The following is a 13,819-nucleotide window of genomic DNA, read 5'->3' as shown; positions in this document are numbered from 1 at the left end:
TTTGAAATGAGTTGTTTGTTATATTTTGTAATGCTTTGGTCAGTTTGTGCAATAAATACCCGTGACTGTACTTTTATTCGTGTGCTGTGTTTTATATGGCTGAGAAGTGGTTAGGTTTAGGGTGAGGTTGGGGTTAGGTGCTATAAAATATTAAAACCATAAATAATTATGAAATGCTAAGAATTGCACGCATCTCGGTCTGGAGCGTTTAGAAAACGCAACGCAGTTCCCCGTTCGTCGAAAAACGACGCCAAAGGAGTACCCTGCGCATTCAAAAGTGACGCCGTGGGGTGCTGACTGAGCGTAAATATGTGACGAGTCGGGAGTGAGAACGGGTAGTTTAGACACAACGTGAGCGCATTACTACGATTCGCTGTTTCCTGTGACGGATTTTTTGAGCTTGAGGACGAACGATTTGATATTTGAGATGTTTAAAGTGAAACTACCTGCGGAGGAGTTCAGAATACGTAATTTATCTGTTGATTACTTGAGACGGCGCTGAATCAATTCCAATCCGTTCACAACAAGAATGAACGACAGGCGGAATGCTCTTATTAAGTTTATGTGAAGTTATCTTTACATTGTGCCGTGAACATGATGAAAAGTGTCCTTAATACACAATAAAATCATCATAAGAATGCATTAAGATGAACCATTCGTTTTGCTTTAACACTATAAACAATAAAATATATACTTTTTCATACAAAATGACATGCACGTTTTCTGTGGTTCAAATGAATTCAGTACTAATTTGGTCTGGTGTTTTCAGAGTTTAAACCGTATCTTTACTTAGCACTTAAAGCTTCTCTGTAAACTCTGCCTCTTTTTAAATGAGGAACAGAACCAAACTACAGTCACCTGCAGTTAAATACATAGACAGGTAGTATTTTAAAACTATTTTGAAACATTTACACACATTATTTACATTTCTGTACAAATGTAAACACATTTAAAATTGTTCCACAGAATTCTGCAGATTTTTCCAAAGTTTTGCACAGAATAAAAAAAGTCTGCAGATTCCGTATGACCCTTGGTATTGAGTAATGTCATATCCCTCTGAAATGAAAATAAAACGGCACATTGTAATTTCTGTGAGTTAAGTCTATTTATTATCAAAGTGTGTGTCAGTAATAGAGCTATTTTGAGGAAAAATGTAAATATTTGCATTGCATTCTGATATAATGTGCCCCCAAATTTTCTGCTTGTGGTCCTAAAAATTTCAGACAGGGGCTACAGTGCTCCTAGTAAAAAAAGTTAGTCTGGAGCCCTGTGTGAGCTTCTCAGATCGTTCTAGATCTTTTTATGTATTTTTAACAACAAACAAAAAAATTACTAGCAATATTAGAATGCATCTTCTGATTGCTCATACAAACACTAAATCATTCTTAGTCTTATTATGAGCCCTATATATGTCAAGGATTATGTGAAACACAACATTTATCAGTGAGAACATGCTTAAAGTTCAGTCAGAGAGCAACAGCAAAATGAGCGAAAGTGCAAGGTTACATGGGAGGATGGCCAAGCGAAAATAAACACGTTTGACACCAGCAATCCTGCAAAGAATTAGATTTGTTTTCACTCCACCCCTACATTCCTCTTTTGTCTCTCTCCGGCTTTCACTCCCAATATTTTTCTCCTCCTTTTCATTCTCCACTCCATCACAGTGACTTTCCTTTATGTATGTTTTTTATTCTGTCCATGAACTCCCTTTTGTTTCCGGTTTTGCACTCAAAGTGCCAGACTTTAATGACCTCCAGAAGTGAGGCCACTTTGAATTGAATTGAGTCTGAAGTCCCACTTTAAAAAGTAAAATAGCTGAACTTGCTAAATTTGCAGCTATGATGGAATAGACCTCATTTGCTGTCTCTCTCAGAGATGAACTCTTTCGGTATTAGGGTCACATACAATGGAGAAAGTAAACCTGGAGGTTAAAAAGAATATATGATTAAGGACAGGTTTAATAGACCTTGTGTGTGTGTGCGTGTGTGTGTGTGCGTGCGTGCGTGCGTGCGTGTTCAGTCTAGAGGTAGATATGTATAAAAAATATATTTGTATATGCTGTACTAGTCAATAATGGGATTCGATAAGCCACATAATAAAACCGTCTGGCACATTCCACATTCTCCAGCTGAAAGTCGGCTTTTGTACAGTTCGGCAAATCTTATAAAAAATTATGTGGCGAGTGTGGAATAAAGAGGATTGAATGCACAGACATTCGCACATACTCTCAAAACACAGGCAGCTCACAGAACCCAGCTGAGACGTGGCTAGTGTTGATATTTAATCGTGTTTCTTCATTCAGGCTTGTTTTGTTGGGCGATTGACTCATTTTGGTGAGAGTGTTTGACTCATTTTTGGTGAGGTTGAGTGTTCGGACATCTGGCCAACCTGAAGGCTATTAATGATTATTTTCAGTACATCTGAGTTTTGAGTGATGACATTTAAGTATTGTGAGTCATACTTTGCATCCAAAATGGTTACAACATTCTCAAAAAGGTGAAAATTTAAAAAGCTTTATTAGATTTAGCAGTTCTTTGTGAGGGAAACTGGGAAAACGTGTAAACCAGCTCTCGTTGTATCCACATACTTATGTGGAAAATTATTGCTCGAGGATTTTTTCAATCGAGTCTGGTTTGAAATAATGTTTTTGTCATAGAAGAAATTATTATGCTACATTACTTTTTACCCAGGTGTGGCTTTTCATTTTTTGCTTTGAGTCGTCTGCATGTTTTTATAGCTTAGTGAGCCAAGGTTAGGCTTGTGTGAGTATATTTATGCTTTGTGCGCTTCTACAATGAATGCTACCAATCTGAAGTCTATGTCTTTGAATGCCATATCAAATACATCCTGAGAATCAGGTATTTAATATAAGACAATCATTTTCAATGGCATGGAAATAGATTAATAATTAAAGTTACAACAAAATACAGGTGCAAAAAAACAGTTTTTAAGAAGGTGACGTATCACATTTAATGAAAGTTATATACAACATAAAAACACCAATAAGCAAATCAACAAGTCTTTTTTTTTGTAAATCTACACAATTAAATGCAGTCTTAGCCGCATAAATTTTTTTAATTGGCCATGCAGTTCATTTAATGTCTGGTATATATGGTTGTCTGGTATATGTTATCTCATTTTACTTAAAAGCCAGAGCCATATTCTTATTATAAAGTCTGAACATGTTTTTTGTAGACCAATTTTACATAAACTGCATGCAAAACCAAAACAAATAGTTTGTCTGTGCTTAGTATGTCAGTCTCGGCCAGAGTAACCTGCCGAGTGAACCTGACTTACTGATATTCATAAGCAGTGGTGTAACGGACGGGCACGCACTGCGGGGAGGGGGACCCTGCGTGGTTGGGCCCCCCAATTTTTTTTATTTTTGATGTGAATAAATAGGACTTTTATTTTGGTGATCACAGTATCCTTTGTCGTCGTTGTTGTTATCCATTCGTAATGGAGAATAGCTACAAATGTCCTGGAATGTAACAATCTTAGCATTCTTTGCTAAATAAGTAAGATAAAATATCTCCAAAATGTTGTCCGAGTGTCACAGATGTGGCTATGCTCTGAAGTTTTCTTAACCATCCCTGTCTATCATCATGCAAGTGGTGATCGAGATGTCATTTTCTAAATTAATTTAAACTTGTCTGAGAAGTGCAATGAGCCAGAGAGACTTTCCGAACTTGCCATTCTCAGCATCGAAAGCCAGCGCGCGCTTTAAAATTGTGAATTGTGACATTGTGAAAGACAAAAAATGCCGAAAGGGACATTTTAGACAGTCTTAATGGTAAGATGCTCTATTGCGTACATTGTCATGAACTCGCTGTATTCTTTTTGTGACGGATTTTAAATTAGCTGAAGATCCTCTTAGTATATTTAATACACGTAGCCTATAGCCTACTCAACTCCCAAATAAGAAAGGCGTTGTATGCACCCTGCAGAAGTCCAGCGCTACGCGTTAGTGTCAGATCATATTTTATACACGTTTAACGACAATAATGTTATAGCCTAACAAACAATAATTGTTAAATGTTCCATGTGGATTTTGAATAAATTAGACATTCATTCACGCTGGGAAGTTTTTAAGAAAAGCAATGTACATAGAGCAGATTTAATGCCAATTGCCAAATAAAACGTTAATACATTAACTGCGTGAAATTTTGTGGAATTTATCCTTAAACGTTATAACTACTTTTTAATAGGGGTATCCACGACTAAGGATTTACATAGTCGAATCAGAATTGTCACGCCTTGCCTATAGTCGACTGATAGTCAAATCGCATGCGCGTCTGCGCTCGCGCGTGCATGTGGAGACAACACCAGGTGGTTAACAAGGGTACAGCGCGTGTAGCGCAACATTGATGCACCAAAACAATCAAACATTAATTTACAGAATTTTTTTATAACAGGATATACCTTTATAATAAATAAGAAAACGAAGTAAACCAGATTCAAGTCACAGTGTGCAAAATTAATGTGTTTAGGCAAAATGTCTGAAATGCAGGGGAACATATAAAAAACACAAGCTACAAATAGTCAAATTAATGGACATTTTTCTTAAACATCACGTAAAAATGCCACTTACTAGACCAGATCTCGCCTCAAGACTATTTTTAAAACTACTCGATAATAATGAATTCTTTTTTACCAACGGGAATACAGCACGTTCATTAATCATTACCAATGAACTACCAATAAAGTTACTTTATTTACCAGCATGTAAAGGAGGTATGCAATAAAGCATCTTACCATTTAAACAGTCAAAAAGTCCATCTCACCTTTTTCCTGCACACTCTTTCTCCGTCCTTCTGACACGCACGCTTGCTTTCAGTGCAGAGAATGACAAGTTCCAAAAGTCTGCGCCGTGCTTGCTGTATACAGTGATTTTGGTTATATTACTTTATTATTATTTTGGTATCTTGCAGCGCAAAGTTCAGTCTAAGTAACGAACTACGTGCATTCACAGACAAAGTGTTAATTTTGCAGCAACAGCTCATTGTAAATACATAACCAGAACCTAGTGAGATGTACCATTTCAAGTTGGATGTACGTCACGAGGCTACGTGCTATAGTTTTGACACAAAATATGGTCTAGGCACTGGTAAGTTACGTAATTTTTGAATGCATGATTTCCATTGATTTGATCATATGGGAAAGGGTCCCTGCGTCCACTCTTGCGGGGGGGCCCCCGCAGTTTGCGTTACGCCACTGTTCATAAGTCTGGCTACTTGAGACAGATTTAAATGCTACTGGTCTTTGATAAGTCTAAAATAGAAACGTCTATCAAAGTCCAATATTTGCACTTTCAGTGTGTTATTTTTTTATGTTGCTTTGGGACATCAGGATATGGAAAGCTGCCTTTTGGCCCCGGTTAATTTCCTACAAATTGACTTGCATTTTTGCATATCCCAGCCTTGTGACTCCCTCATACACAAAGAATAAGAGATGAGGAATCCTAGAGGACAAAGTATCATACTGAGACTGTGGTAAATTTGATCTGGAGTACACAGTTCCCTTAATGTCAGACAGGTCATATTAAATATTGTCCTCATGCCTGATTGGCCGTATCTCAAAGCTGTCCGTCTACAAAAAAGCTGATGACCACATTTCCGAAGGTCTCGTACGTGTGGCGCTGAGGAGCTCAATAATTTCATCACCTCCATTAGTCAAAAAGTGCCCGGCATGTTCAAAGGAAAACGCATGGTAAAAACACACGCTTACTGAAAATGATCTTCCTTACAAAGTGGGTTTGAAATCGGGACAATTTATCAAATTGAAAAGAGAGTGGATGTAATGTGAAATCACATTGGCTTTGATTCCCCTGGTTGATGTAAACACTGTTTGATAAGGTTCCTCTGTGGTCTCGGTCTCCTATTATGTGCTATCATGTCCCCATCTTTGAAAAATTATGCCACGTTTCATATACTCCAAGAATATTAACAAAAGCAAAGTGCAAGTTCTTTGTGAGATGAAGCAGGCCGAGCGTGAAAACACTTCAAATCTGAATGTCGGCAGTGTTTTCAAACAACCTCACAGCAAAGGCTTGCATTACCTCAGTCCTCGCAGGTCTCATTGCTGCATCCAGAATTCATTATTTGCCTGGAAGACATTGATACAGATCATTACATCATTTGGAAAAGTAATTGCGACCATAAGAGAGTGCATTAAGAAGCCAACCTTTACATTGGCTGGATTTAAAGGGATAGTGCACTCAAAAATAAAAAGTCCTCATTTACTCACCCTCATGTTATGATGAAAATTCATGATCTGCATTCATAAGTCAGGGCGATGTGAAGCAACATGATGAAGACAAACATCATTTTTAATATGTAACCTGCAGTGTGGTTGTATTACGCATGAACATGTTCAGACTAATTTGCATGCTGTGGCACACATTTAAAGCCCAGTGTGGTGCAGTCCTTCAGGAAACAACAGGAGTCCTCTGCGACTGCGGATACAATCGTGCGCCTGAGTGCACCTCTCTGGCTTTGTGTTGCTCTTTCATTTATCATTCAGATGTAATCATGTCAAAAGAGGAACAACTGATTCCATTGATATAAATATTTAAAGCGAGGTGATGAAGAGTCTGGAGAAGTGTCCAAAGGATCTCGTGTAGTATTAACTTTTTTAAAGGGACAGTTCACCCGAAAATGTTTGTCTGACTGTGTCTCATCAGGAATGCTGTTTATCTATGCTTTTATCATACAATCTCTGTCTCTGCTTTTTATCAGCAGTCTTGGAATGTGTTTTTCTGACATTTTTATGGTGTTTTTGGTGACTTTAGATTTGAAAACCCCAGTGCTAATTCACTTTTATTACTTGGAAAAGACAGCGTATTTTCTATTTCTAGTAGTTTTCAAAAATTCGCCTTGACTCCGTTTCACAGTAGAGAGAGAGAGAGTCATAGTCTCATGTGGGATATGAGGGTGAATGAACGACAGAATGTACATTTTTGGGTGAACTATTCCTTTAAAGGCAAGATATCAGTTTTAACGTTAATTTTATTTGTACATACCCTGATATCGACGCTATTTATATTATGTGACCTAGTAAATTGGCTGTGGTTATGACATAGAGTGCAACTAAACCCAACACAAATCAAGAATACGACAGGAATGAAATGTTAAGTGATAACAGATTAAGAGTTCCCTGACATGTTTTAACAGCCAAGTCTGGAGATCTGAATTCCAACGGCATTAGCTACCAGACTGTTTGCAGAACGCCACGACAATCTCTGGCGTGCGTACAATCTCTCACGTCCGTACAATTCCTTTCAGGCGCTCTGTCTTTTTATCTTCATCTTTCATTTTTCTCTCCCCTCTTCTAATGTCCATTTCTCCTGTTGTCCTCTGACTTCCCTTCTCGTTCCATCACCTGTCTCTTTGACAGCGGCACGAAGCTCTCAGGGTTGGTAAGTGATTACATGTTCAGGAAGAGTGACCCTCCTCTCCAACTCCCAATTCTTCCATCTCAACTTTTCCCCCATTTGATTTGAGAGATGTGAACTTGTCTGAGACCTCCTCGTTCACTCTCTCTTTAACCCACGGAGCCGAACTCCCCCTCAGCCAAGAACATTTTGACAGATGTCTGCATCTCTAGTCCTCTGGTTTTTAATGCATTTCTCAAAAACGTCCATTTCTGTTGATATGCTGTCATCGTTTGACAACCCCACACAGTAACTAAAAACTGTATTTTCTGAAGAAACTAAAGAATGCCAGGCCATTCTTATTACATTACAAAGTGTGCTGAGTGAGGTTGCTAGGGTATTCTGCATGGTTGCTAGGGCATTGCATTTACTGTACAGAGCCACCAAAATTTTGTAAGAAAAAACAGGCAGCGAAATCACAACATCTTTAGTAACTTCATGTTTGCAGAGAATTAATTCAGGCCATTTTCCTCTTCAATACAAAGTTGTTTTTGTGTTCCTTTCTAAACAGATGTGCCCTCACCAAATTACTTTCTCAGAACGCATGGGCAACGATATGTTTCTGAGAAATCACCTGAATCATCCCTGTTTATTCTTCCTCCAGTCCTGTGCACGGTGCACATTATAATAAATAAAATATCTTTGTCTGCATGATCTTTTTAATTCTCTTTTGGGGTTTTCTCTCTCATCAGGACCAGTTTCCAGAAAGGGGGGAGATATTGGTCTCAGCCCAGGACTTGAATCTGATTCTTGAAGTTGAACGTAATCGGTAGGTGACCTTTTTGAGTTACTGAGTTGTGCAAAATATAAATGTATATAATTTCGAAGTGTTGAGTGATTTGCATCTTCGTAACCTTTGAAATTATGGTTTTTATAAATTCAAATTATTTTCGCCCTTCCTGCTTTGACACAAGGAGTCACAGGGTGCCTTGACTGATAGGCAGATTTCATACTGCCCATTTCCTCTGTGATGAAGCTGATGGCTTGGAGTAAATAAAAAGCCTTTATTAAAGATTGCAGCACAGGCATATTAGATTACAGAAGAGAAAAGTTCAATACCTTAATGGGCCGCTGAAAGATTTTATTACAAATTGTTATTCAAATTGCTATGCAGTCACTTGTCATTGTTGAATACGTAGTCATTTTAATATTTGGCAGGGAATTCTTTTCACTAAAGCAGCTCTTCAATTGCAAGTAGATCCACTAATAGATACGGATATGAAAAAGAATAATTTAGAACATTTATGGCAGGTAAATTTGATCAATTCATCTGTAATCACCAAGTGTTGTAAATACATTTTAGACGCTGCACGAATTATTGGAACTAACAGTCTGTGACTGGTAGCTTAACCATTTCAGGAAGTGTGGAGTTTGGCTAGTTGGAAGATGACTAACTGAAAAGGAACAGTTAACCCAAAAATAAATATTCTGTCACCATTTCCTCACCCTAGAGTTGTTCCAAATCTGTACAAATGTCTTTGTTCTGATGAACACAGAGAAAGATATTTGGAAGAATGTTTGTAACTAAACAGTTGTCTTAGCCACCATTGGCTAACATAGTAGCAGAACAGGTATTTCAATCACCCTCAGAATATTTGGCCAAATGCTACATCCTCAGCCGTGTACTGGAAGTCATTGGGGACGGTGACTTTATGTCCTCAGCAATTTTAGATCCACATCACTGTACTTTGGCAGAGCTTATGTTTATTTTAACAACATATGAACTTTGCATTCCCTTGCAGTCTTGGCTCCTCTAGTTCTCAAAATGTAGGTCAGAAGAATGGACACACACATACATAAACCCAGAGCAGCCTTACTTCCTGATTATTGTATATGACTCAAAAGAAGGCTCGAAGCAGTGTGAGAATCTTTTCTTGGGGTTGTGTACGAGACCGAATATTCTCCAAAGCAGGTCAAAGTGAACATAACAAGCAGAAGGGTTTGGGCTAGAGGACTGGCGCAGAATCTAGATCGCATCCTCATTGTAATGGACCCAAGAAATGGAAAATAGCCCAAGGACCATTTAATGAATTAGTTCAACGTATAGACTGAGCTCTTCTTGAAATGGATAAAAAGGAGGTGCATTACTTGAGTACATTTGTCTAATTGCCTCTTTACATTTCTTGCATCACTTGCAGTGGAGTGCTTTCAATACACAACAGGAAGCTGTGCATGCAGCTCTATCTGAACTGAGAGGTTCTTCTCGAATGGGAAAGACAAGAGGAAGCTGCTGATGGTAATGTTAGACTAGCTGAGGTCCTTATGCCTGGTTATTACCCCTCCCTAAAGTATATGGCAAAAAATAACAGTCTGAAGGTCGCTCTTAGTATAAATTGCATCCGTAGGATGGTCTTAAAATAAAGAAAGGAACTGCCTCTCGGTCTGTGCAGAAAGCTTTTCTGATCTGTTTTTGTCACCATGCACTTGAAAAATGTTTCGATTTACACTGAGCTCATTTTAAAACATTTAAGAGTTTAACATTAAGGCTGATATTTTGACCTATGACAGCTGGGTTAGAGGTTACATTCTTATGAATGACCCATAACATGACCATAAATACCTTTTGAAACCCCCCCAGTACTTAATTTTCAGTCTTTAAAGGTTTTGTCTCTATTTAGTATATAGGGATACTTTAATCGGTCTTCTTGAATAGCTCCATTGTGTATTGCAGACTGCAAGCTCCTATTTATCATATATTTGCAAGTAAGAATAAAAAATAATTGGTTTGCTCTTATTCATGCAGTTGACAATGAAAAAAGAGGTTCCAATTTTATTTATTTTCATATTTTTTAGCTTGGGTTTAGATTTTCAGTTTGGCATTTTTTATACTCTTTTCAGAGATATGTGATATAAATCAGCGAAATCAGGTGTTTACTGTGTTTGAAATGCAGAGAGAGGGTTTAAAGAAGAAGCCAATACAGGCAAACGACAGGCATCGTTTATGACAAATTTGCCTCACATTATAACTGAGAAAACCTGAATGAAGATAATTTAAAGACATCACATTATTATGGTGATATGGAACATGTTGAATAGAAGCCAGGACAGGATAATACAGAATTGTACATGATTAATATATATTTATATATACTGTAAATATATAGAAGCAAAAAATACCTGTATATGACAGNGCAATCTATATATATATATATATATATATATATATATTCACATTAAATTAGCAGATTGAATAACAGCTCTATAAACTCTGTAAAAGCCACTTCCTTTGGTAAAAAACAGATGTGTGTGTGTGCAGGAAGCTGGTTTGAGAGGTGTGTAACTGTGCAGCTTGGTTAGCGGAATATGAAACCTTATCTGCCACTAAAGATCCACCAAAACCCATGATCTGTGACCTCCAAACCGTTTGAGCTGTTTAAGGTGTAAAATCATAGGTTTTAGGTTCAGCTCACATAGTTGAACAAACCCCATATTTATGTATGGTGTCCGTGATTAATTGTATACATTTAATGCAGTTTTTGGTTTTAATGCAATATAGAATACTGTACATGTGATGTGAATGTACTGTTGTTGTGCATCATTATATATTTTGCTGTGAGTGTTATGCACACAAATTACGAAATTCGTTCCCAATTAACTAATCATGATTGGCTTTTTGAATCTGTTTTTAATTTGATCATTGTAGCTCTTATGTAAATAATCACTAAATTAACGTGTTAAATAGACTTAATTTTAATTCCATTTATTTATTGAATTGCAGTGAATTATGCAGCAGTTTGTCTTTTAACATTTGGTATTTTAAACTACTTCGGTGATTATGTTAATCATCTCATTTGGTATAGTTAGAGGTGACATTGTGGAGTAGACTTCTTATAAGGTCAAGTGGTTTGAAAAAGGTTGTTTTTACCTGGGTACTTCACATGCATCTAAAGTCTGTTGCAGAGGGAGTCTAGAGGGAGGGGGAGAGATGCTGGCGTACCAGGGCTGAAGGAGATTAATAGAGTTTATATAATATTATAGAATGAGAGAAGCAGGAGGGGAGTAGTGAGAGAGAGAGAGAGAAAGTATTGGAGAGGTTTAAATGGTTTGATGGTGTGAAGGAGACGGGATAAAGGAGGGAGAACAAGAAGGCTTTAGGGTATGGAGAGCAATGATAAGGAGAAATAGTGGATGGAAGGTTGAGAAAAATGAGGAAGAGAGAACATAAAGGGTCCGAACAGGTGGTTGAGCGTTAAGATCCCGTGGCAGCTGAACTCCCAGGAGCTTGACCTCATATCCCATCAGAGCTGAAGTGACCTACATATTTTAATAGGAATTTTTAATGTATTCACTCCAGAGGATATAATATATTTTTTTAAATAATTGAGGAAAGTGAAACACATGTTCGGGATTAAGACAGCAGCTGCCTGTATAATTCAGTCATCACTCAACAAGGCAAAAAAGTTTACTTGGTTTCACTAATATTTCCGGCTCAAATAGCAAAAGAAAAACTCAACTATAATATTTTCACTACTTTCAACAAAAAGAAAAAGTCTGAATAACGGGAGTCAAAAGAGAGAATGATGTCAAATTTACAGTGACTTCCATAGACGCTGTATAAGAAACACCCTCGCATTGGCGTTAAATGTCCGGTTGAACGCGCAGTTTCTGCCAATCTCATATTAATCTTCAGTACCTATAGAGTAGTATTGCATACTTTGTATCTTCGAAGAGTATTTAGTTTGATCACATTTATAAATGATAGATACAACTGTACGATTATTTCCGGAAAAATATGACCCCCTGGGGGTGTGCAGGGGAGGGGGGGTTGGGAATCACGAGCACACAATACATCATTGCGTTGATTCACTATAACAATTATATATGTTGTTTACATTATGCCCGTAAGTTATACGCTGATTGCCAGCAAAACACAGACATATGACTTGGTTTCACTTACCGCTGGTGGTTCATGTCTGGGATCTTTTAGCACTGGGACCGCTCCATCTATCAGTTTCAAACGATCTGCAAATTCAGCGTTATATCCACCGTTTATATAACATCCATCACTGAAATGCAGTGAACAAACAAACACACCTCAACTTCTCTCACTATCGCAAGAGTAACAAGCTGCAGCTGCAGGCCCGCAGCGCAGCCAATCTTGATGCAGCACAGCCAATCTTGATGATAAGCGGGTCTTCCTATTGCTCGTCGGTTGTCGCGTGGGCGGGCTATTTCTTTTGCCTTGCCATGGACATGCTTTTCCGGGAGAATTGCCCAGTAAGGGACTAAGAAAAGTTGTTACGTAATGGTTTTTCATGTACGAAAATAACTTTCTGAAACCTATACGAACCTTGGGGGAGTGTATCGAGCACAGAAATACTACGTAATACCATGTTACCAGAGATTCACTGTTTCCAGTAATGCTCTTCCTAAAATGAGATTTTTGACCATGTTGACCATGTTAAGCAATAAGCATGAGAAGACAGCACGTTTAACATTGTAAAGCAGTCAGAATGCATGAAACAGCGTTAAATCACCCCTTTAACAATTTTTTTGTAATTTGATGCAATGGTAATATAATACAATGTACAAACCCGATTCCAAAAAAGTTGGGACACTGTACAAATTGTGAATAAAAACAGAATGCAATGATGTGGAAGTTTCAAATTTCAATATTTTATTCAGAATACAACATAGATGACATATCAAATGTTTAAACTGAGAGAATGTATCATTTTAAGGGAAAAATAAGTTGATTTTAAATTTCATGGCATCAACACATCTCAAAAAAGTTGGGACAAGGCCATGTTTACCACTGTGTGGCATCCCCTCTTCTTTTTATAACAGTCTACAAACGTCTGGGGACTGAGGAGACAAGTTGCTCAAGTTTAGGAATAGGAATGTTGTCCCATTCTTGTCTAATACAGGCTTCTAGTTGCTCGACTGTCTTAGGTCTTCTTTGTCGCATCTTCCTCTTTATGATGCGCCAAATGTTTTCTATGGGTGAAAGATCTGGACTGCAGGCTGGCCATTTCAGTACCCGGATCCTTCTTCTACGCAGCCATGATGTTGTAATTGATGCAGTATGTGGTCTGGCATTGTCATGTTGGAAAATGCAAGGTCTTCCCTGAAAGAGACGACGTCTGGATGGGAGCATATGTTGTTCTAGAACTTGGATATACCTTTCAGCATTGATGGTGCCTTTCCAGATGTGTAAGCTGCCCATGCCACACGCACTCATGCAACCCCATACCATCAGAGATGCAGGCTTCTGAACTGAGCGCTGATAACAACTTGGGTTGTCCTTGTCCTCTTTAGTCCGGATGACATGGCGTCCCAGTTTTCCAAAAAGAACTTCAAATTTTGATTCGTCTGACCACAGAACAGTTTTCCACTTTGCCATAGTCCATTTTAAATGAGCCTTGGCCCAGAGAAAACGCCTGCGCT

The 13,819-nt window shown here is 38.0% G+C and overlaps 1 protein-coding gene across 1 annotated transcript in view; it reads left to right on the top strand.

Moving 5' to 3' along the window:
- Nucleotides 1-13,819, top strand: part of adam19a (ADAM metallopeptidase domain 19a) — an 89,701-nt gene that overhangs the window by 15,533 nt on the left and 60,349 nt on the right. The window contains exon 3 of the mRNA XM_057343615.1: nucleotides 8,125-8,201. Coding sequence (XP_057199598.1) covers nucleotides 8,125-8,201 — 77 coding nt within the window. The remainder of the gene's footprint in view (nucleotides 1-8,124; nucleotides 8,202-13,819) is intronic.

Source organism: Triplophysa rosa, linkage group LG1 (assembly GCF_024868665.1).
Source record: "Triplophysa rosa linkage group LG1, Trosa_1v2, whole genome shotgun sequence".
NCBI classification, from domain to species: domain Eukaryota; kingdom Metazoa; phylum Chordata; class Actinopteri; order Cypriniformes; family Nemacheilidae; genus Triplophysa; species Triplophysa rosa.
The sequence above is the reverse complement of the archived record's forward strand: the minus strand, read 5'-3'. Positions and strand labels throughout refer to the sequence as shown.